The sequence below is a fragment of the Bacillus rossius genome, chromosome 10 (assembly GCF_032445375.1).
Source record: "Bacillus rossius redtenbacheri isolate Brsri chromosome 10, Brsri_v3, whole genome shotgun sequence".
Taxonomy (NCBI): Eukaryota; Metazoa; Arthropoda; class Insecta; order Phasmatodea; family Bacillidae; genus Bacillus; species Bacillus rossius.
The window spans coordinates 27,145,875-27,172,458 of record NC_086337.1 but is presented as its reverse complement, the minus strand read 5'-3'; the positions used below and the strand labels follow the sequence as shown (position 1 = coordinate 27,172,458).

Below are 26,584 nucleotides of genomic sequence, written 5' to 3'. Positions count from 1 at the left end.
AAAAACATCATGCAATGTTTATGCGAGAATTTTTCTCTCCAAATTTTGACACCCTAAAATAACGGTGTGGCGATTATGCGCATGTGATGATTATGCGATAATGGGAAACTATGAGTACTACCCTGGAATTGAAGCTGTCTGGATAAAAATTTTGAGTGTGTGCCAATTAAAAATCACTGCTGCACGGAGTCCTAGCTCCACGCAGTTCTTTGCTTGGGTCCGACCATCGTGTGATGAATATTCCCAAGTCTCGCTTCAAAGAAAACCAACACAGGATGATGATACACATAAGCCAAATCATGATTTTTTAAGGTCAAATATCCTAGAAGCTGAAGTATATTTTGAAGTATAATTTTGTGCTAAATGATGAATAACAATTCTACTCTTTTATTAAGTGATTTGAGTTTTGCCATGGTAGGTTTCTATAATGTGTTTAAAAAAAATAAAAATATAATGAAATGTATTTATTAAATAGTTGTCAAAAATACAAATATGTAAATATTTTAACATCATTTTACAGCAATTAAACAATTACAACAGAAGAATGTAACCATTTTAAGATTTACCACTGTATTTAATCTTCCCAATACAAAGGAAACAAATTTAAACAATTAAATTTCTTTTGGATTTAGGCTATTGAATACCATTTTTTTTTACAGTAATGTAAAAGTTTTTTTAACATTGTCCAAATTATTACAAAATATCAGTCTTTGCAAATGACCTTTAAAATTGGTAACACAACGTGGTAATTTAGTCAAAGTAAAGAAATCAAGAATTTTTTTCAATGCTGTGGTAAATATTCACAGAATACAAAAATTTTATATTTACACTTAATGCAAATGTTGCATACCTTAGTATCATAAATATATTCATGTATTATGTTGCTTATTCACATATTTTAGACTATCAGTCTAGCACATGCTTATTTAGAAGTTAAGAAAGGCACCAGACACCTGCTGAATTATCTTAACATTACAAATACACAATTGACAAGCATAAAAAAAGAAATTGAAATTACGCTTGAAAAAGTAAAACTCAAAAGACATTTAAAAGACACAGCTTACATTATGAGTATTTTACCTTTATATTCAAGGTGAAATATTTCAAAGTCTTTTTATATATATGTATATATAATATAATGCAATAGGAAATAATACATATTATACCTCACAAAATTAGGGTCTCAATATTTTTTCATATAAAGAATTACGTAATTAATATTCAGTAGTTAGGTAAATTACCATTATTTTGATACTTAATGCTTGGTACTGTTTTCAGCTTAATATAATACCCTTGAAACTTTCAATACTTACAATAACAAACATCATGTTTATACAAAATTGAACACAAATATTAATTTAGTGTCCCCTTTTTATAATAAAATGCTTGATCATAATATAAAATATTTTTACAAATTAATTTATACAAATGTGATATGCACGTTGAAAGGTAACACTGAATCAAAATATTAACAGTATTACATTCCACCAACTTGACAAGTCCGACTACACTACGTAGCCATAGCTGACACAAGAAAGAAAATGCATGTTACTTCTTCTAGCAGAATAGAAAAATGTGACTATTGGAAGTTTAACTCGATACACAATATACTATTGATTCAACATAGTATCAACTATCATCAATGTATTGAAAGTCCCACTTATAAAGCATATTTATATATGACTGTATACAAATTAACTATGCTATAATATACTGATATATGAGATTGCTGGTAGGTTAGAATACTACCAACACAGATATTGGGAAAACTAATTTACACACACTTTGGCACACAGAATTTAGCACCAGATTTTCAGTTTTTTTAATTTTACCTGATGTGATGTAAACATGACAACAAAGAGAACTTCATTACTGATACTTGATACATCAGCGACTGAAACTAAAAATAGCTAAATTAAGGGGGAAATACCTACATTTGAAAAGTAACCATGTCATACAATGTACTGCGGCATTAAAAAAACACTGCCAACATTAAGCATGTTTTGCAGGTATGGAACCTGATCGTTTTTCATGAGGGGATTCATGTCCCAAGAATGCATTGTTTTACGTGCTGTGGGGTATCAAAGTTTTGAATTTCGTTGGGTTTCCAACAGGACTGAGAGAAGTTTTGCCCACCAAGTTGGACGTGGTGCAGACACGCATTCATCAGGAAAAATGGTTACAACACGACAGCACTCCGGAACACTTTCATACAAACATACGGCACACAGCGGACGCCACATATTCACATCAATGGATTAGTAGGGGGTGTCTATAGAGCGTCTCACTCTTAGTTTACAGTACAAAGTAACTGGTGCAGGCTGTTGATAGTGATACTACTCAGCAACACAGATTAGTTGCATGTCACTAATTAACCACATGGCTTATTTACACTGAAAATGATATGTTGTATGCCATAGTTAATTATTCAAAGTTTTAAATTTTTAATAGTTTTCGGTCTTTTTATTAAGACTATAAAATAGTGTACTGACAGTACCATTACAGTTCAAGTCATTTTGAAACAATTATTCAATAATATATTCCAATGTTTTCACAAACTATCTGTAGCAGCCTGTCACTATTAATTTCAGGAATTCCATTATATCATGTTCTATAATCGAACAAAGCCAAAATATAATATTAAATTGTAAAAAGGTGTTTGTTAAAGGTATATGAAACCAAAATAGCAACTTTCGGTTCTGTCTCCTAAGAAGTAAAAATGAGCTGATGCTTTTGACGAAATACAAGATAATGCGTTTTGTCCTAAATTCTCATTTAGGCAGTGTACAATAATTCAGATTTTTTTTAAAAAATAAAGTTTCATGACCTTACAGAAAAATAATTTTTCTGAAACATTACAAAGTGGTGTCCAAAACTTTGTGCTCTATGCAACAGTGAACACCAAAAATAGGTCAGCGCTAGTGGCACAAATTGTATATGAGGCATGCTATAGATCTTGCACCTCTCAACAACCAAAGTGTGTTCTTCTCTTAAGACATCAGAGAACCTTATCGAAATAACACTCTGGTACGCAACAGCATGAATCTCTGCCCCGCCAATGTAGGTCTTTTAACTAAATATGAGGTCCACATTTTACACCCCTTTAGTAATTCACTGCGCAATGTGATGATGTTGCCTTTCCCGATGGACTGTGCAACAGAACCCAAACAATTCTTTTCTAGAAGTGGATCGTTTATTGTAAAACACTCTGGTTTCCTACAATACAAAACACTAACTGTTGTCAGAATGTTTTTGAATCAGCAGGTAAAAAATACTATAATAATTGTATAATGCTGTGCAAATTATTTAATAAAATTAAAACTAAACAATAGTTGGAAATTTCTTTAAAATTCACCTCTACTAAATTAAAATTTATCATCGGAAATGTGAAGAGTCATGTTTTCTAATGCAATATAAAATAAAAAATGTATATGCTATTGCTAAATGTGATTTTAATTTTACATTAGTACACATACGCCTACTTAATAAAGTGAGAAAAATATTTTTGTAAAATTTTTTTGAAATACAAATTTTAAAAATTATGAAATTACACATGAAAAAATTAAAAGTAAAAATCTTGACACATGCCAGGTTAACCAATTTTTAGCTAAATTTGGAGTAATTTTGGGTTGTGTAATAGATCCTTGAATTTAAATTTTTGATCTTCCAATCAAAGTCACTCCTTATCTAATAAGGTACATTCAAAGTTGTCTATAATCAAAATTATTTGGGGTTGATGTACAATGGAAGTCATATTTTTATTTCATGTTGTTTATTATAATCATGTGTGAGTATGTGTGTGTAAATACCATCTATATACACAATGGATTATTTAATAATTCAGTAAATTCATATAAACAAAAATAACATTCATTAAGGACTAAAATATTAGGTAACTGAACTCAATTTTTTTTTTTTGCTGAAAGCATTAAAAGAATTTACTATCAAAGATAAAATCAAAATTTCTTATAAATGTTGGACTGAATAGTTACAAGATAAATTTTTTATAAAATCATTTCACATAAAAAGTAAGAACCATTTAGTATTACAACTTCTGTACTCATTTGGGAGCACAGAAAGTCTCTTCCATTGCTTCAAAATAAAATACATTTTTGAAAATTAATGCTTGCAAATAGCAAATAACTTGTAGAATAACTAAAAGAATTACGGAATTATTTAAAATCAATAGAACACAGCTTTCTTATTATAAAATGCATAAGAAAACGGTTCAGTGTATGTACAATGCATGAAAACAAAACTACTTCAGAAACACTTACAGAAATAAGCATTTGAAGATTGCACGCAGTTTTGATTGAAATATGTATGATGACAACTATGCTTACTACAATACAAAGTCAGTGCATGAACAATTCATTTCAGAAACATGCATTGAAAAAAAAAAACGTAAAAAGATAACAACACTTAAAATGTCAAGCTTGTTCACAACCTCCAGCAAAACTTGCAACACACACAAATGCATCTTTCAACCAGTGGCGGTACCAGGAAGACTTCTTCCAAAGGGGCTCTCAGACAAGGAAAGGATGCAGGACATTAAACAAAGATTGGCATTGGAGTGTTTACAAATCTATGGTCTCAAATACTGAACCTTACAAGTTTAATGCAAGTTTAACACATGAATTTGAGTATTTAAGCAAACATTTATGTATCCTCCAAAATAAATAAAAAATTTCTGGCCCAGGAGGGATACTGTCCTCTTTCCCCCTCCCTTTCTCAAGGACCATGCCTGCTTGTAACAACTGCTTAATGTCATGTCATGTTGCGCAAGGGATCAGTTACATGCTTATAGTCACCACTTCTGATAAAAACAGAATTAACACCTAATAAAGCCAAGTGGTGATGATACTCGTGTCGGAGCACGGTGACTCCAAGTAATACCTGGGCACAGGTGATTCTGCAATGGCTCGCCACTGCCGTTCACTGGATGAAGGTCCCGCGCCCGGGAAGGAAATTTCCGAAATGGTCGGGAATCGAACCCGAGACCTCTGGCTCACCAGCCGGAGGTTCTGATCATTAAGCCAAAACATCAGACAAAAGCAAAGTAGCCTACTACATAGTGGTATTCTTCAAAAATGTAAAACAAAGATATTTCACCTATGAAATATTCATAAACTAAGAAAGAAAACAAACCATGAAAGTAAAAACATACATAAACAAAACAGGATTAATATGTAAAAAAAAAATTCAGTTCATGACAACTAGAAAGAAGATGGACTTAATCAAAACTTTCATACACTAGAAAATTGTAGCATAAATGAATGAGACATTCATGTTAACCATAGTACATACATGCTTTAGGAAGGTAAATGTGCCACCACCTTATATTTAGAACATACCAATATTTGTTGTGTATTCGTAGACAGTCAAATATTGATATGTTCGGAGGCTAAGGCAAGTAGTATACAGACTACCATAGGAATAACATTTTTAGTACCTACCAACTACCTAATTTCGAAGGCACACACTTCAAGTATAAAAAATACACTACAATACAAAAATTGTATTTACAGTTAAATTTGGTACACAATGTAATATAATACACTTGCATTACTGACAACCATCAATATAAAAAAATATATATATAAATAAAATGTTTACAAAAAAAATTGGCACAAATACAAACTAATAAAAAAAATTGCACATCTTTGAAAATAGTAATACTAAAGCAGTTTTTTGCTTTGCGTGTGATGAGCAGCAATATAAAAAAAAGCATCGGAAATAACTTCCCAACAGAAAGAGCACAAGTGCTTGCTAGAGTGGCCACAGCTACATGTGGCAACAGCCTTGCTCTCGCGGCACGTGGCTTGGGAGGCTGGTCCGAAGCCTGTCGTGCCTCGCGCCACGGGAACGCACAGACCTGTAACCACGACCGCTGAGAGGCAGGGTTACCGCTCATTCAAACTCTTAAATCTCCAAAAGTTCTTCACCGATTGCTTCGAAATACTGACACAATATTGCATTTGAACATGTGCATCTTAAATACCTGTGTCACAAGTGTTACAGGTAAAAAGAAAAAGTAGATTTTTAATATTTTTATTTCTATGGACTGACAGATATAGAGTTTTATAGATAGAGGTGAGAGATAAAGGGAAGTGTGTGTGTATGTGTGTGTATGTATGTGTGTGTCTATATATATATATATGTATATATGTATGTGTATATATATATATATATATATATATATATATATATATATATATATATATGTGTGTGTGTGTGTGTATATATATATATATATATATATATATATATATATATATATGTGTGTGTGTGTGTGTGTGTGTATATATATATATATATATATATATATATATATAGACAGAGAGAGAGAGAGATAGAGAGAGAGAAAGATGCTATGTAAATGTGTACCTACTTCAAACAAATTACAAAAAAAAAAAAAAAAAAAAAAAAAAGGCTTTGCAACGCATGCCCGTCATTAGCTAGTTAAATAATAGAAAGGGGAGCAAAAGTGCCTCAGATTCTCTCAACGGTCCCGCTCGTTATTTCTCGGGGTGACTCGGTAAATGCTACCAAATCAAAAGGCCCGTGGTTCGACGAACGACGAGCCTCGGTGCAGCCAGCGCACGGACTCGCCAGGCCACGCATCGTGGGAACAAGGCTCACGACAGATCTCCTCTCTTCATGTGAGCAAAAAGTGTGATTAAAAAATTCTGGTCGCACATTAGCCAGGTAAGCACCAAGTCCAAGGACGACTTTACAAAACCGTGGGCAACATTCGCTGTAAAAGTATGTTGTTGAAATACCTAAATTTAAATTTTTAAAAATTGCATCAACAAACGACAAACTTGTAAACATTTAGGAAACTTCATAGTTAAGATGGAAATAGAATGTTATAAGTAACATAAATTAAATAGTTGTTGGATGACAATTTTATTTTAAAAAAAGGCCTTACAGAAACAGGTTTTTTTTTTTTTTAAGTTAAATCAGTCTATCTTGGCCAACAATGTCACGATTGTCCTTATGTTAACTTTTGGGAATCACAAAGAAGACACTCAATCTTAATAAGAACTGGCTGGGGTAAAATCAGCTATGGCATCTGCTTTTTTTTTTAAGTACACTCACCGAACATGGTCCAGTTGCTTTATGAAACTACACTAATCTCGAGAGGTCTAAATTAAAAGGGTATAGAGCAAAAGTTTTGAATCTCATGTACGTACACACAATGGGATCTCCCAAGATTTAAGTGTAATTTTAACCACCTATGAACCAACTTCACGCACGCTAGTTAACACAAGCCATTCCAGGGGTGATCCCGCATCCTTATCTTGACACGAACGTACAGCCATGGCAACGGAATGAGTGTTTAGTCAAAGCCATTAGATGGATGACAGGAGGAAAGACAAGATGGAGAAGCAACAGAAACCATTGCCAGAGGAGACGGGACCACCCCAAAAAAAATCTCTATCGGCACAGCTTACAGGTGTAGGTAGATTTCGAAGTACCTATTTATTTTGGAAATATTTTGGAAACTTCCATAAACGTCCAGAATATTTTAAGATTTAATGATGTTTTCCAATAGTATAAACTGATCTATTAAACAATTTTCTCATTTTTCATGCCGCGAAAATATTCTGAATGTTTTTAACTCAACGCATGGAGCATTGAATAGCTTACAACAAATTTTATACTACGCCAACTAAGGTAATTATTCCATTTTTTTGACCTTCAAACATTATTCTTCATCTCTTGCACTAATAAATTAGTTGTAAAGAAGTTTTGAATTTTTTTTTAAATTTAACCCCTGTTTAATTAAAAATTGTTTAGCCGAAGTATTAGTTAAAGTTTAGGATTTATACAATCAAATATAATGGATTAGATAGTATATCTATTTTGAAAAGTAATATATTTTATTTCAACCCTTGTTATTTCCACCCCATGCTACAAAGGTTGGTTAGAAAATTTATTTTATATCAAAAACTTATTTAGACAAAAGTTTTTGGTTTTACTCCTAAGAGTTATAATATGTTAAAATTGATGTGATATTCATCATATTTTATGATTTAACAATTTTTCTGTTTTTCAAAAAAACCTCCTCCAATTCTACCCCTTTGGTTGGATATTGCCCATGATCAAACTTTATGTATCAGTTTGGAAGTGATATCTTGTCCATAAAAATGTGATATGTATGTATAAAAACTTTTGAGTTGACTATGGTTTTAGGGTTTATGAACCATGAAACGAAAAACTATATAAAAATTTCCGGAAATTGCACCGACATAACAGCTACAATATGTAGTATTTCTTCGAAATCTACCTTATAAAAAAAACACCTCCTCGTGGAAAAGACAGCCGTATTCCCCACTTGCAAAAAAAAATCCGAGTTCGACCACGTCAGGGATAGATCTGGTACTATGGGTTTTCTCACAGTTCTGCCAACCCAACTCCACCCACCCATTTCGTCAGTGCTCCATCACAGGGACAGAGAAAGGAAATGACCACAGGCCCTCGGTTTTAAGTCTACGACTCGGAGGACGATGGACTCGCCTAACACACAGCTATTGTCAAAACAAAAATGGTGAAGTCAAGCTGGTTGGAAAATAAATACAAGATGCAAACCCTGGAAGTAAAATAAACCGTTCACATGCCGAAACTTACTAGCAATAACTAAAAAAAAAAAAATTCAGCACAGGAGTCCAGCTAAGAATGCAAAAAATGCACCCTTTTCATAAAGATAGTCACAACATGCAAAAACTAAATAAAAAGGTGATGTGATGTGCAGGGGTGAATGCAGGAAGGGACAGAGGGATAACCCTCCCCCCTTCACAAAATCATAAAAAATTCCTACCAACAAAAGAAAACAATCTGAAAGCAAACTGCAGGCAAAATGGTCCCCCTACCCCCTTTTCCCTCCACCCACAAAATGAAATTCTGCGTACGTTCCTGGTGGTGTGTACCCCACAAGCAGAATGCCAAGACTGAATTTCAAAAGATACAAACCATTGAAAAAAAAAATTTATTTCAAAAAAGTTATTTTTGGCTGCAAAGGAACAAAGACCATGACATGATGAAACAAATGAAACAGCATCAACTCTGGGACGTAAATTGCACTGCACTCACTCCTGGGAGGTTACACCAGCCACAATCCTCCAATCATGACCGAGGAAAAAACTGCTCAAGTAGGATGTGTACAGTTCACAGAATATTGAATTACTAACAAACTGTACACACATAAATTTTTCTTAAGTGAAGAAACAATTTTATACAGCTATTCTTCCTTACAATGGTGTGCACTACACTGCAGAGTTACACAAATATTCCTACAATTGCTACAATATAGTTTTGAAACTGCTCACACAATTATTATTAATATGCGGTCGTAATACAGAAACAATACAAGTTTTGCATAGTTCAAGGAGTACATCATTTGCCATCATATTATAAAAAATATCAATTTGATTAAAACAACAAAACAATAAAAATGGTATCTACTTTTAAGAATGGAAATATAAGATTAACAAGAATTATATTACAAGTCACTACGCAATACACATTTGTCATTAAAAAAAACTGAACATTAATTATCACTTATTCAATAAAAAATATAAAAAAAACACTTAGATCAACCAAGTCTTGTAATACCTAATATGACAAGTAACATACAAACAAAAGGAATTGCTTCACATATCAACAATATACAGAATTTGATTTTCGTAATATTATACAGCATTCTCCACTAGGAATCAAATATGCCCTATGCCATAGTTAATTATCATGCTAGCACAAATATCTTTGCAATGTATAAAAGGCACGTATTATTATATGCAGGCTAATCAACTGAAAAACACAATATTCAGTCTCTAGACACATATTCAACTTCTATATTGCAGTAAAAAATAAATATAATTGATTTCATAATTAAGTCTGTGGTTCACAAGTCTACTTAACTAAAATTATAGGTCTTAAAATATGTTTAATACTTACATTTGAAACTATCTGTATAAAAGAACATACAATGCTCATATAGTCTATTTCAAGTAACTTGTATTAAATTTGAGTTTCCAAAAGAAGTACCAATAATACACACATATCCTTCTACCACTATTCTGTTATCATGTGATGCTTTGCAAGTGATATTTGGTAAATGGGTAACACTGTTAACACTTTTGAGACCGTTCAAATTCGAGACAGATATGTGTTATAACTGCGGAAAACTAACAAAGAAATTACGTGTAGTGTCCGAGGGTAGGAAACAACCTAACTAGATACTGACTACAGTCGAGTGGCGAGATCTGGCAGAAGAAGTGGGTAACTAGGCAACCAAATGCAGAGGGCTATGTTATTAGGCACGGCTGCTTAGGAAAAATAATGAAAAACGCCATTGTTTCAGCATATATTACGACAGTATTATTAAGCAGTCAGCTTTTCAGCAACAATAATTCTGAACTCTGGAAGCCTCTCACCTATCCCTCAACTCCCACGAGTAGCCGAGGCCTACCCAATCACCTCGAACTCCTGGCTGGCTCAGATTAGTAGTTTTTTTTTTGCTAATAATAGACGGATAATGGAAATCTCTAAATAAACATGTACAGTAACGTGATTTCCCTGCAGACTTGGAATAAAAACAAAAATAAATTCCTATTTATGTAAAAGTAGGGTGTAAAGGTAATCCTTGGTTAATTTTAAAGATGTCTGTTTGATGAAACTCACAATTTTTTTAACACAATGGTGGATAACAGAAATATGCCTGATTTTACATATAGCAGGTAAAATGTAGCCACTGTACAGAGACATAACTCGCTACAAAACAAAAAAATTAAATGCTTACACAGTCGAACCACCCTTAATAATTGTCATGCGTAAACATAATGGCACAGAAGGGGACAGCACTAGGCACAAGTTCCAAACCAAACCGCTGCGAGTCCTACAATAATCTCTGAGCCTGTACAGGAAGGAGGAGGGTTGGAACGACAATGAAAATTAATTCTCTTAAAAGTAAATAATACATGCATATCGTATTTAATTTTACAAAGAGATCAATATAAACTTCAATACATACATGTATGTAAGAGTAGGGTGTAAAGGTAATCCTCGGACAATTTTAAAGACGTCGATTCAGGTAAACAATGGGATGACGGTTCTTCTACCGCTGCCCTGCCACTGTCCAGACCAGATACGTACCAGCTTTATCTCTCACCAAAACTTTCTCAGCAGTAGTTTCACATAACTGCACGAGGATTGAAAATATCACTTTCATTGTTTCTATTTGAAACTTACTAAAAAAATATAACAAACATAAATATGTGCTGCAAGTATGATTCGTCGTCAGATCTCACGTGCACAGCTAGCTCTCTTACGTCATAGAAATATTTTAAGGAGTGATGCTTTGATGTTCAGTCTTATAATAGTGTACTTCAAATCTTTAAGGATGGCAAAATTTGTTGTGTGTATTAGCCTCTTTGTATTATAGGTTTACAATATGTGCATTTGTATGTATGGTGTGTGTTTTAACTCGTGGTACATTTTGTAACTACAGATTCCACTCTACAAAAAAAAATATCAAATGCAAACAGAACTTCTGGCTTGATAAAAAAAATTACAAATTGAATTTTTGTAAAGAAAAATTTGGGATACCACACAAAATTCCTGGATTTGTTAAAGGGAAGTCGTAAAAGTAAACATGAGTAAAATAATTTCCCTTCCGTGCAAAAAGAGGCTGTCAGGTCATTATCATACACACTAGCAACGGTGAGGTTCACTCGCTCTTCGTGTGTGCAATTACTGATTATTAATAAGAATGTAAAGAATAACAAACAGTCTAAATTTTATTTCAGATGCACGCAGCAATACCTGGTGGGTATGCAGCCTGTATCGCTGCATTAGACAACCTTGCAGCTCACGTCTGACGGGTAGCATTGGAAAACCAAACAGGCTTGACACTACCACAAAATAACTTGTCACACAATTATTGTTCCCTGCAGTCTTAATTCAACAACTCTTGAAAGCTTAGTGTATTAATGACATTCCTTGCACAAACCACCATCCAGGAATTTTTTACTTCGTCTACATCAAGACATAACTAATTCAATGTTCCTACACACCCACTTCACCCATAGCCCCTGAATTTTCCCTGACCCACTAAATTTTTTTCCTGTCTCGTTGGTCTCTTTTGCAAGCACAGTTAAGTGATAATACACATTATTAACTATCATAACACGTTTCAACAAACAAACATAACTTGCAGAATAGACTGCAAAATGTTTCCTGCACAATATAAAGTTTGCACTATTCCTATTTCCATAAAAAAAAATTCCACACTGGAAAAAAAATGTATTTGCTTCATTGAACTTTGAAATTATAAATTATTTATAGTGATTGTCAGGCGAAAGACAGCGGATAAATAATAGTGCTTCAAATTTAAGATACTAAATATATAAAAAAATTGCTGAAATAGTACTGTATCAAAAATATAGTTGAAAGTCGCAGTGATTTCCAGGTTTTGAAGGTACCCTTTCCATTACCAGAGTTAACCCTGTTTTCCAAATTTTCCATCTGCAGGAACCCTAACTTTTTTTCCTTCAAAAAACAATGTTTTCAAATTTTATTTTCAAGGGGCACAGCTACTAAATAACTATTTTAGGCCATTTAAGTTGTATATACATTTTCACTTACTTTTTTTAGAGGAATCTGTAAGCACTATATGTACTACGAATTAAAAAACATCCTGTTTATGTCTATGTGCATGCATGTAATAGCTTTAATGCATAACTGACATTAACACCAAACAACCATACATTCGCCAAACAGGACACAATATTCTACAAACTTGAGCACGTAAAAAAACCATGAGATTACATTTCAATGTTAGTTCAAAGCAATTAATTTTTAAATGTTCAAATATTAATATTCTATTATAAATGAGAGGTACAAATGTAAGTATTTTGAGGAGTGTCTGCAACTTATCGGGACACACATTGAGCTCTAAAAGCAATCGGGGTGCTAAGGGTTACAATGGTTCACGCATCACATGCCTCTTCACCTGTACACGCTAGGCACTGAACTGGCGTGCAGTTTTCACATTGGTAACACATTTCTACTTCAAGCAGTGACCCCATAATTTATTAGTGGAATATTATAGACACAAATCCTACTTACAATACTGTGTAACAAGTATTTTAAACCTAAAATCAAGTGTTATGGGTTTATGACTTAAATCATTTTTGATAGATAATTTATGTAGCGGTTTGAAAATTTTGCACAAATACCCGGAGCACCTCATGTCATTTGGTGTCCCAACCAAGCAACTACCCAACATCTTGAACACTGGTTATAAAAAAATGCCTCTCACACACCATTTTTTTTACATTACTTTTTTTTAAAAGCTATTTTAATTTGATAACACCACTGCATTTGCTGTTCTGCCACAAATATTTTCACCAGATATTCACCAAGTGTAATATTATGGGTGTAAAATTTGCGCAACTGATGATAATATTAAAGACTCACGTGCCTCTTTTACACTAAGTGAATATCAGTTGCACCTAAATATCTGTGGCACAACAACAAATGCAATGGAGGTAGAGTTAAATTGTAGAAATAACCTTCAAAAAAATGAAAAAAAATCAGAATGGCATTTGAGAATGAGCCTCAATAACAGTGCATCACAACAGGACTTGGCCAGTGAGCATGGTCATGACAAACAAATTAAACAGGTCTAAGCTTTGATGCCTTATGGGGGGGCATTCCATATCTAAACAACCAATAAAATAATTATTTTAAACCTTGAGGTTATCGAAATGTATCATATTTGATGATTGTGCTCTACTTATCAGTATGACCAAAAATACAAAGTTGAAATTTTTTTTTGATCTTTCGTTTTTGATTTATAAATTTTTTATAGTTTGTAGGAACATTTTGGAATATTTAAAAGCATGTAACTCTAAAACTCTTTGTCCTAGAAAGCTCAAATTTTTACCATTCTTTTTTATAATGACAAGTACTGTGCAGCTTAACCATCTGAGAAATAGTACATCTTTTTCAAATTTGGCACATGATTTCTCAGAAATAGGATTAAGTTTTTCTGGAAAGCATAAACAATGACAGCATTGTGTGTTAGGCAGTCTGATATAAACACAAAACTCTGAACTAGCTCTTGTTTTCCTGTTTCTTGATTGCTTTCCTTGAAATATACTACTAAAGGGAGTTAACAGTAGCCATAGAATTGTTCCAATGAAACCCTTGAGTCTCATCTTATAAAACAAACAAATAATTTTTGGCAAAATCCAATGTTACTACAGTTTCACCTTCTTCCAACAAAGATTTTTTTTCAGAGCAACAAAGTATTGTTTTTAAGGATACTCAATTGATTGCCAAGTTCTTAAACAAGCTCATTAAATGGTTTGGTAAATGTTTCGAAATTGCATCGGTCAACAGTAATCCATTGTTTGTAAGCGATGTTGTCAATCATTTGCTACTCGAAAAAACCAGTTTAAAGCTTCTTTGAATTCCTCAATGTCGGGACAGTAGTCACATTCATTTAGGAACCATGCCGGTAATGGTGGATTGCACATAACTTTAGCAATACATTTCTTGTAATTCGATAGAGGACTTTCAGAGCTAGGAAGTGTCAACCTACCTCCTGAAAACATGAGTTCTATATTCTGGTGTGCTGTGCAGACACAGACAGAATGAGTGCCACTGGCACCAGCAAATGCAGTTCTTGGGCCTCAGTTCTGCAAACTTTGAAAAGCCAATTTTTAAATAAGGGAAATTCGATTTGAAAATATTTTATTTCCCAACAACAAACTTTTTTGAACACGGATTGGCTTATTTTCAGTGTCCTTACCCATGGAGAGAGAATCCTTTTTTTTCCAGGCATTTGCCTACACATTTCATCATCATAAAATTACGTCGCCAAACACCCTTGTTTCGCGAGGTAGAGTTTTCCCAGGTTTTGGATCAGGTGTCGATAGCACTCCCTCTTCTTCAATTTTTTTTTTTCCGCGTCATATAGTTACTAATACCAAATTGGCAAATTCACATTCCATTCTTGCACAAGACCAACTGGTTGGTAAAATTGTTAAAAGATCTGAAGTTTTTCACTCTTGCATACCGTTGAAAATGTTTCTTTTGGCTTATTAAGAATTTCTGTCTGCGAGTTGTCTGGTGAATTCTTGTTAGCCTCTTCTATGTTGACAGCTTGGAAAAAAGTTTCATTAAATCTTAATTTAGTTTTGGCAAGTTTTCTTTGCAGTATTTATTTGATTTAAATTTTATTTTAACAACAGGCGATTGTCTTATTGATGTCAATGAGTTATTTAAAAACTCTATACCTGATTCTATATCCATATACTCAGGACCTCTTTGCTGTAGCCTGGTTTTGTATTTGCATTTTCAGTCAATGGTTTAATATGGATATTTCATTTGTATCACTTTCAGAACTTGAGTATGATTGTTTCTTACTTATCTCTTAGCGGCAAGAAGTGCAAATTTTCATTCCATTTTCAATAATATAATGTAGTTTTGTCATCCATGGTGTGACATTTCTTAGGTTTTTAGTTACCCAATGCCTGTCTTTATTAAAAGGATTGCAAACTTGCACAGAGCACTTGTTCACTTGGAGACAACTCACAGCACAATGAATGTAGACAAGAGACCTAGTAGGAGGAAGCTGACTAAGGGTTGCAAGTTGAGACAGGAAAGAAACTCCTGTTAGGTCCAGTTGTTATATTTACCGAAGAAACTATTGTCACCGTAATTATACCTAACTTTTCATATGTAAATTGTTAAGACAAGTTTAAATAAAAGTTAGATAAGTTTTTTTATGACGTAACAAGTTATGAATTACCAGAATTTTCGCATGCATCAATTTTCATAAAAAAAATCATTTCAATATGATATCATTGGAATACCATCATGAAACTTTGTACACAACTTATTAAAGAGTTTTGGTATAAAATATATATTTTTAATCAAAATTAAAAATCTGATTTTTATTTTTTATAAACTTTTTTTGAGTTCTTTGGAAAAAAAATATAAAGTGCTTTGATACACTCAAGTTATATGTCAAATTAAAGCCCTTGTCATTCTAAAGAGAATGGTATAAATTTGAGCTTTCTAGGACAAACAGTCTTAGAGTTACGTTTATTAATTTTTCAAAACATTATAACTTAAAAACAAAAGATCATAAAAAAATTCAAACTTTTTATTTTTTATCTGCTAAGCTAATATGACCTCATATAAAATAATATTAAAGATCTGAAGACATCATTGGTTGACTTGATGTGGAATGACCATGTCTTTTCTTCTCATACCACGTAATAACATAATAAATTATTTGGTATTGTGCACACACAAATTGTGTGTGTGTCAACAATATTCCAAAAAATGTGTGGAATATTTTTGTTTGGACAACACTTAAAATTCTCCGGGGGCCATAGTCTTAATTAATACGCCCTTGCTTAGCACTCATGGGAATCTAATGTTCAGACCATTAGAACCATTATGTATGAACGTTGCCAAAGGCACATAGTTCTGGTCAAAAAATTTTTTATCAAGTACATATCTTAACAGTAGAATAGTAGAACTCACATTTCACCACTTAAAGGCCAAAAATATACAGGCACATTTTGTATCAATATAAAAATTTAACTAATATCTACTTGCTTCAAAAGAGATTCGTATAAAACATATACCAAATTTTGCCTAGTAAGGCCAAATATAAGCACAAATATGATGTCAAGGATAGATTACTTACATTAGTAACAAAACACTACTTGCAAGAGTGAATATAAGTACAATATACAGGGGCAGTCTGTTCATTATATGTCCTAATTTTCTACTAATCTACAGATTGGGCTAAAATCAAGAAACACATACTAGTACATTCAGTACATAGCACTGTTTCTGCATAAGTATCTAAAATCAGATGCATACAAAAATCATATAAAAAAAACTAAGGTGTGATATGCACCCAGTATGCTCATTATTTCTTTACACTTAATACCAATCTACTGGAATGGTAACAGAAAATTAAAATATCTACCACTGTGTCAAAAAGGCACAACTGACAGTAATTGAGCAAATCATTCGTTTACCTCGTTAAAAATTTTTTTAGTACCAACTAGCTAGTTAACGGAACATAATATCAGAAATGAAAGTAGATATAGCAAAGTAAAATCCCTTAAGTATCACATTGCATAACACAGGGCACCTACTCAACACACGTTCGATTGTAAGAAGCACTAAAAACCAATAATGGACCGCAAAACAATTATTATCACAGCTGATAAAAGTGTATTTCAAAACTTTCAATCAAAATTTTGACTAGACTTTTTTTGGTTTGTGCACCACTGCATACTCCTGTTCGTAATACAATTTGTGGGTGGGTCCGTCGGGCAGAGGGGCAGAGCCCAGCTTCTTGCGGATCATCCCGTAACCCTGGTGGGAGTCGTTGGCCAGCCGGAAGGACTGGATGGCGTTGTCGATCTCATCGTACTCGTTGGAATCGGGCTCGCCGGGAGTCGGCTCCGAGGGAGCCGTGCCCGGGAAGCCGGGAAGCGACGGCGAGGTCACGACCGGAGGAGACGTCACATGCTGGTAGCCCGAGCCGCTGTTCAGCTTCGAGGACAAACCAAAATGCTGGAGCTTGTCGTAGTCGTCCAGTGGGTCCACCTGTGCAAAGATCATCTTGGAAGCGGGGAACACCCTGTCGCAGCCGTCGCTGTTCTGCCTCGGCTCCACAGGTTTCGACGACAAGTAGTCGGGAGGTTCGTCTGCCTCGCAGGAGACGTAGTCCTCCGTGTGCGCCGTGTCGTCGAGTCCCATCGTGCGCCAGGCGTCCTTCTTCACCTCCACCCTGTCGTAGCCCACGGAGAAACTGTCATCCGCATCGGACGTCGGTGAAGAAATCAACAGGTCCGCAGTAGAAAGTTTCCTGTACTTCCCCAACTCTTCCACACTGTTACTAGAATCCGAAGAAAAATCCTCTTGACTGTATTTGGAATGTCCCAGGGATAAAAAATTCCTCTGCAAAGCATTGCCTCCGAATTTAGCCTTCGGCTTGGGTTTCGGCACTATTTTAAACGGCAGAGACCTGGTCTCGGACGAGGAACTGATCAGCGGTTTCAGCGACGACTGAGAACGTCCCGCGGAACTGAAATCGATGTCCATGAGGAGCGTGGCGCTGGTGGGAGACGGTGGCAGGGGACTGCGGGAGCCCGCCTCCATGCTCAGCGCCGCTTGGAACTGACTGTCGCCGCAAGCTATCGCGGGCGTCGGCAACGCCTCCCCGTGCAAAAGCTTCCGCATGCTCTTCATTTTCGACGAAATGCACCTGAAGATTTCTTGCTGGTTCGAATGCTCGAAATGGAAGGTTCCTTCGCCTGAATCGCACTTCCGGCCGGCTTCGAACGTGAACTTACCTTCTCGATAGCCGTAGCGCCGGATGTAGTGATACGGCCAGGTGAACAACACGTGGTTGTCGAGACTGTCCCGCAGCTGGATGGCAGCAGATGAGATCACTAGCAGGTAGGGACCGGGATCCAGGCTACAGCGCTTCGAGACATCCGATGCCACCAAGTTTACGGTGAACACACCTTCAACAAGAAAACAAAAATTTAAAACGCAACATCCAAATAAACGGCTAATTCATCGTTGACAGCATGGCATGCCATGTTTAATATTTTACACTTTTGCTTATCTGTATAGTGTCATTAACAGAGACAAGAATTTATGGTTTTATTTTCAGGCCAGTTTTGTTTTTAAAACAGAGTTTGATACTATTGTTTTTATTTTTTATGAAATATGTTTATTAAAAAAGATAGCAGATCACTGAACAAATAGGATGCTCTATGTTCCATGATACTAATTTCTCCAAAACAGTGTCATTTTGACTGGTATATATTATACACTTTATTAAAAAAATGATTTGTAATAAGCATGTATAACTTTTGGAAACAAATAAAATATATCTGTAACTAATAACATTTTCAAGATTTAAAAAATAATTTTTACAATCTGGTTTTATTAAATTGTGGTACAAAAATCATGCTAAATAAATCACTTTCATAGAATTTAATATTAAAAAGATTATATATTTGTCATTAGAGTATTTTTGAATGAAAATGCTAATTAGCTTCATGATTTTAATTTCATTTTGATGCTTTGTGGTGTATTGACTTGATTTTGGGTGTTGTATGGTATATTGACATGTGATGTTATTTAGGTTTTATCACAATTCACCATATAATCTTGTCCCTAGCTAGATTAAATATCTCCAAGCAGTGATTTAAGTAGAGCTTTTTCTGCATTTACAATGTTTATCAAAGTTTGTTTTTCAAGAGCAAATTAAAAATATAAAAATTGACTCAGTTAATTTGACATGATGTAAAAGAAAGTATAATAGGAAATATTATATGTATTTAACTGTTGGGTTTGCTTGAATAATACTTCAAAAGTCAATTAGGCTGAGTTTTGAAAATTATGACGTAGTAGTAAAGAAATGTTACTTGGAAGATTTTGTGTTTGGCTGACCTCGAAATAATTACGAAATTCTGCTGGGTAAAAATTCAATCTTTAGTTACTGCACATTACCTTCTCCGGAAGAACAGTAGAGGTCATTATCTTCTTCAATTGTCTGCTTTGATGAATCGTCTTTGAATGCCACAGTCTGGAGTGCCGTTATCCATTCAGCCATTTCATGTTCTACAACTGCAGAAAAATGGTACGTAGCACCTCTCTTCACAACCTGAGTGTTAGAAAGAAAATTTTACTAAAGACATGAAACTTCATAAAAGATTCCTCTGATCAAACATTAAACCATCTATTACCCAAAAATACACTATAAAGACTTTACACTATTATGAGAATTTCATTTAGAATATAAATATGTGTGATTGTTTTTTATCAAGAATTCTGGACCCGTTGTTAAGGGCTCCGCCTACCCGGACACACATACGGTGTGCAGAGCTTCAGGAAAAACAACGCAATTTGATAACTACTCCAGATATCCGAGTGGGGTCTGCTTACGAAAAGCATATAATAGTTGGCTGAGGGCCGAAAAGTACTTTTGTTTTCGGATTAAATTTTTTAAATGTATTTTTATAAGAGTTGAAATGGCTAAAATGCATGTTTCCAGAGTAATTTTAAGGCGTAAAACAACCGGTACAGATTCTTGAAAGCACTTAAGGGACTTGCATTACACCTTTATCTTCATTTCTCAGCAATATAATGTTACAGTCACAGCTCAAATTCCACAGTTTTCCTGTGACAACGAGAAGACTGCGCGCCAGTCCAGAGGCTATACTGCGCTAGAAGCACCAGCGAGCATCGAACTTATATCCTGCCTCACAAACACACATACACCCCTGACGAGGTGGGCCCCTTAACACAAGAGGTTAAAAATATATTTATTAACTCATTCGGGTGTCTAGGTTTCCATAATTTTCACCACATTTTATTCGTGACCCGTATTGACATCCAATATCTTCATGTTAGTTAGCTAAACATATGAAGCATATTATATATTAATGAACATTATTAAAAGTAATAAATACTGAGGCCTATAACATAGCTAACCAATGCAAAAAAAAATTTAAGTCCCCTAAAAGAAATTTGTAGGCTACCACTGTATTTCAGATTAAAAAGTACAACTTAAATTATTGTTTCCTCTGATTTTTTCAAATGTTTCCTGGCATTTCCAGGCTTTCTCTGGCAATTTTCTAATTCCCAAACTTTTCCATGTTTTCCCAGTCATGTAGCTGCCCAGATTGAGTAAGAGTAACTCTCTCCTCACACACACGCGCCCTATCAGAGTGCAGATAAGGCCTGCCACACGCCTCTCAGCACACATCCTTCCTACAGAAACAGAGTGTTTCCTGTGTCGCCAGATCGACAGATGCTGGCTCGCAAAGCTACCAGCAATGTCATAGCTTCAGAAACGTAAAAACTATTACCATCTTGACCTTATAGCATTTTTTCTTAACAACGCGCTCTTGACATTTTATCTTGACTCCGAACACATCTGTCGGATTGGTACTGTGCACTTTCCCATGGACAGACATATTATCAGTGTTTATTTATAGAGTGGCAATGAGAGGAGAAACAATTTTCAATGTTTAACAGGCACACTAATTCATTGTCTCTCAGAAAATAATAGAACATATATTGAAAACTTGTATTGGATTCAAGCACTGCCAAAAGTGACATGTTTAAATGGCAGTCACTACATTCTATTTGAATAACCAAGATGAAATGAAGAGGAGGTTTTAATTGGTTTTGGATTACTACACTTATCTGTAATTATCTAGTGAAACCTAATGTCATTCTGAATGGAAAATATACTGTTTAACTTTTTTTTTGTATTTTATAAATTTTTTCATGTAAAATAAAAAATCCTATTTTCATGCTGTGAGCTAACAAAAATCTAAATATAATTAAACTATTAACTATTCCCACAAAAGTTGTGTTGGGATTTTTTTTTTGCAAAAACTGTAATTTTTCTTTTTACCAATCAGTGACAAAAATGAAAACTTACTTTTAACACAAGCTATGAACATGAAACACAACGCAAAACAGGTGGGCCATTTCGACATACCGGAACACGTGTACAAGCTAAAATAGGAAATCATTATTCTCGAACAACCAGACATCATATAGCGACAGGATTTGTTGAGAGACAGCCAACTGTGCTCTCCTACAACTGGATGTTTTGCCAATTATTTTAAACAACCTGATACTGTTGAATACCGTGAGCAAGATTCCCGTCAAACACATTGATTAACACGTAGTTCAATATCGCCATTGTGTCCTACACAGATATATCTGTGTGTGTGAGAAAATACCCTTGCTCTGAGTCATAGTTTGAGTATTTAGGTGAGAATGCTGTGACTTCTGCATGGTGTCTACTGACACTGAATGGTCACTACTGCAAACAAAGACTGTTAATACATGACAGTATAACTGATGTGATAACATTTCTTTGTTGAAAGAATCTTTTAGCGGGGCATATTTATTAAATAATATTGTTGCGAGCCAGGTTCTGTCCCATGGGCTACCATTATCACTGACGTCAGTTAAACTGATGCCAAATTGCTAGGAAAAAGGCAGACAAGCGGTTATAGTGAAAGGCTAATTTTAACTTGAATCTTCTTAAACTGTTTACAGGAATGACCGTTAGAAGTTTACACGTTAGCTGGAATGCCCCATATTTATGCTAAAACCAGCCGAGTAAGTGTACCTGATAAACCTACAAATCTACTTTCCTAACAAGGTTACAAAATACACTTACAGTGAAAACATTCTGCTGCATTTTCTGGGGTTCTGGAGTAATTTTGATGCAGTTTTCGAGGGTGATGATCCGGAGAGCATTGCTCCTGCCGACATCTTCTTCCGTGTCGAACACTTCCAGTCGGTCGATGCCTTGTTTGCTCGACTTGAAAAGCTGACAGTACTTTTTGTGCCAAGATTTCTACGAATGTAAAGAAAGAAAACCAATTAATACATCAATTAATAATGTTCGCAGGCTTTCATGGCCATTGTCTGAAGTAGCTTGGCTTCTGGGTTGTAGCCGCGTTCTTAGAGTATAATTCACCGATGTTTCGGTCAACATTTTAGTAGCCATCATGAGGCAGTAGTTACCTACTGATAATGCTCCCTGATGATGGTGACTGCAATGTTGACCGAAGCGTCGGTGAATTATTTGCCAAGGACGCGGCTACAACCCAGAAGCCAAGCTACTTTAAAACATCAATTAATTACATTTATAGGAAATAAACCTGTGATAAAAAAAACAGGTGATAATAAAAACTTAACCGTTCAGCAGTTTATTTAGTAAACACAAATAAATATACCTAATTTAGCCTAAGTTCTTGCACTACAGTAAAACGTTATATGTCATGGCAACTATGAATGTGAAGTAACTGCCTACTAACTAAAATATTTAAATACTTGCTGTACCAGCAACAATGTTAGCATGGAATTTACGAATTCTGTGAACTATTTTTAGTGCAAGGAAATTCCCTGACTTTCCCTTTTGCTGATTATCCCATGACTTCTTGTGTCAAGAATTAACAAACTGACGTACAAAATAATAAAATTGTGGAAGTTTCTTGGGTTCTGGAATATTTTACTGTCGTTTTCGTCTAACTTAGTCGTCATCTTCAGGGTAGTTACCTACTGAGGTTCTTGATAATTCGGTAAAATTCTTACAACGCAGCTTTGCCGTGAAATAATAATATAATTTTGAAAATACTTTTTTTTTGAAAACTAGAGATGTTTCTGTACTAACTGCTTTTCAAAAAATAAATAATAAAATTCAGTAAATGGTGTTTTTCAGTACTACAGACTTTGTTTTACCCTGAAAACAGAGTTACTAAATTCCTACTGTTTTGTGAGGAATTACCATTTATAGGTTACATTACAAAGCCTGTGCATTGAAGCCGTAACCGCCATTTTGTGCTTTAACAGCATTGCCGATCCTGTGGTTATTCACATAAATGAATGTGTATGTTTTGTATTTTGATTTCGTGATGCAGTAGACGTTAAATAAAAATTTAAAAAATTTGTATGTCCCTACTGTACACTCAAAACCAAGCGTCAACCCTTGACAGCAATGTTTTTTAGCAACACGGATGCATGGAGCACCAACTTGTTACATAAGATAACATGGAAGCTGACATAGGTAAAGAAGTAATTATTAATGTTTGATACGTGATATAATTTCAATTCCTATTTTGCGCCTCCATATTGCTAAAGGTAAATATTTACTTGGGCGGTATTTCCGAAAAAAAAATGTTAAAAATCCGAAAAGACCTTTATTTTATGCTCTTCAACTTCCTCTTTTCATTAAAAGTGGCGGAGGTAAGAAATTCTAAATACTTTAGGAGATATCGAATTTTTAAATTTCATCATATGTAGTTGAGCGGTATTTGCGAAAATAAATGTTAAAAATCCGAAAATACCTTTATCATATGCTCTTCAACTTCCTCTTTTCATTATAAGCGGCGGGGATAAGAAATTCCAAATACTTTAGGAGATATCGAATTTTTTAATTTTGCAATACAAGACCTGTGGAACCATTCGAGCGGCGCCATTTTTGTTATTTTGCCGTGTGTTCGTGAATACGTGAATCGTGAATGCGTAATTAATAAAATGGTTGATTAGGTCAGGTCAGTTACATTATTAATACTTTCAAACTAAGCCGACATTAAAAATTATTTTGTGAATTAATTTTAATGGCTGTTTAGTTTTAAAATATTTATAATGTAACTGACCTGACCAAACAAACCCGGACAGAGGGTGAACAGTAAACTAAAATGGTCGATTAGGTCAGGTCAGTTACATTATAAATACTTTCAAACTAAGGTGATATTAAAAATAATGTGAATTAATTTTATTCTACCGATATCCCTGTTAAATACAGCATCCCAATCACATACCATATTTAAACGACATCTCAAAGATTACCTACTACGAATAGCTCCATACTCTGTTAATGAATTCCTCAGTGCATCTACATAAATTGCTGCATTGTTTTTTATTATCATTTTTTATTGTAACATATATTATTGTGTTATAATGTTTTTTTTTTTATATATATATTGTTTTGTTAGTGTATTATGATGTTGTATTTTATTTATAATGTTACTGACAAAACCTGGACATATGTACTGTCAAATATAGGATGCTAATAAATGAAATGAAATGAAATGAAAAATGAAATTATTCTTTAGTTTTAAATTATTTATAATGTAACTGACCTTACCTAACAAACCCGTAACAAAGGATGTACAGTAACAACTCACGTAAATTTTTTTGTTACTTATTACTTGGGCAACAATATCAAAATAACAAAAAGACTTTAAAATTAGAAACGTTAAAAACTCACCTAAGTTGGAGGTGGTAATTAAACACTGTTTTAAACAATAATTGAACTAAATAATCACGTATTAGTTCATTTGAATTCTGGCCTATCACGAACAATCACGTGACATCATTATCCAATAAAAAAATAGATACTTGTACATCTACGTAAACAAGAAACAATGGTACACGCACGCCACAGGAATGCGCTGGTTTCGTGCTGAAATTTAAAAATTTGATATCTCCTAAAGTATTTGGAATTTCTAATCTCCGCCGCTTTTAATGAAAAGAGGAATTTAAAGAGCATATAATAAAGGTATTTTCGGATTTTTAACATTTTTTTTCGCAAATACCGCTCAACTACATATGAAGAAATTTAAAAATTCGATATCTCCTAAAGTATTTGGAATTTATAATCTCCGCCGATTTTAATGAAAAGAGGAAGTTAAAGAGTATAAAATAAAGGTATTTTCGGATTTTTAACATTTCTTTTCGGAAATACCGCCCAAGTAAATATCCTGTAGAGGGTTGACACTTGGGTTTGGATGCACAGTAGGGGCTATCATAGTTTTAAATTTTTATTTACCTTCCACAAAATCAAAACATACACATACTTATATACATAGAGCCAAAAGATCAAGCAGCTATGCTAAAGCACAATTGCGGCGGACGCATCAATTCACAGACTACATAATGTAATCTATGAATGGTAATTTCTCAGAAAGCAGCAATAATTTAGAAACACTGTTTTCAGGGTAATATAGGAACGTATTACGTGTTCCAAGAAAAATTCGGAACTTTATTACTTCATTTACGGAAAAGCCGAAACGTTAGAATTTTACCAACGTTTCAAATGATCAGTAAGTATCGCAAAATTGTGACACTTTGGCAGCGAAATTTCAGATTTCTCTAAATGCTCAAGTGAAAATAAAATTTAAGTATCTCTCCCCTATAAAATACTTTAATATCATAGAATAAGATCATACATAACACAGAAAAACTTTAAAATAGTTATTATATATCTGAAGACATAACCTCACCTTTAACTGGCCCAGTACGCCTTGCGGAGGGAAAAGTAAAAAACCTTCCTTGACTGGTTTCTGGATTTCCATTGCAAAAATTTTAAGACACTTTAATGTCACAAATATAATTTTAAATCACTTAAACATAAGCAAACCAGCGAAAACTTAAACGCATTACATATCTCCATTGTTTCAACGCAAAACCACAATACAACCACAATACATAGGTACAAAAAAGGACGTACAAACTGGTAACTTCCCTATTGACATTTACAGCCACGTTAAGCGCTTCACGTGAGAGCTTGAACAACTAAATCGTATTTTTCATTCATGGCCAACAGCTTGATAGCAATAGCCATAAAAAAGAGATGTGAACTACCAGGTTCAAAGAGTTCTACTAAAGTGGAGCTAAAGTTTAGGAAAGAAAACTGATGGAGAATTAGCCGTCAGACATGAAGCCGATTTTTTATTCTCACTTTTTTTCTGTTATTCAAATGCTAATATTAAGGACGTTTGTTTATATTTGTATCAGGTGTTTTTGTCTTCGTACCGCCTGAATTCACCAGCCGCTTATCGGAAACATGCCGTCGCCCGGGTTCTCGTGTTCGAGACTCGGCAATGTTCCTAGCGGGAAGGCTGTTCTGTTGCAGGGAAACGTGTCCGGGAAGGCGCCAGGCTAACGCGGTGGTTAGCCACGAGGTGGGTCGTGAGGTCCGAAAGCCCCT

General features: G+C 34.4%; 1 protein-coding gene across 1 annotated transcript; it reads right to left on the bottom strand.

Moving 5' to 3' along the window:
• Positions 1-8,277: 8,277 nt before the first annotated feature.
• Positions 8,278-26,125, bottom strand: LOC134535886 (uncharacterized). The gene is made up of 4 exons (XM_063375234.1): positions 25,878-26,125; positions 22,265-22,444; positions 19,570-19,723; positions 8,278-18,572 (listed from the first exon to the last, which is right to left on the bottom strand). Exons 1-4 carry the CDS (start codon positions 25,947-25,949, stop codon positions 17,302-17,304), a joined length of 1,677 nt encoding a protein of 558 aa, XP_063231304.1. The 5' UTR covers positions 25,950-26,125; the 3' UTR covers positions 8,278-17,301.
• Positions 26,126-26,584: the final 459 nt, after the last annotated feature.

Excerpts from the sequence above, each read along its gene's own strand:
- LOC134535886 (XM_063375234.1), bottom strand. The coding sequence starts at position 25,949 with ATGGAAATCCAGAAACCAGTCAAGGAAGGTTTTTTACTTTTCCCTCCG. Across the intron at positions 19,724-22,264 it reads TGCAGCAGAATGTTTTCACT|GTTGTGAAGAGAGGTGCTAC; the intron begins GTAAGTGTATTT and ends TCTAACACTCAG. Across the intron at positions 18,573-19,569 it reads CTACTGTTCTTCCGGAGAAG|GTGTGTTCACCGTAAACTTG; the intron begins GTAATGTGCAGT and ends TTCTTGTTGAAG.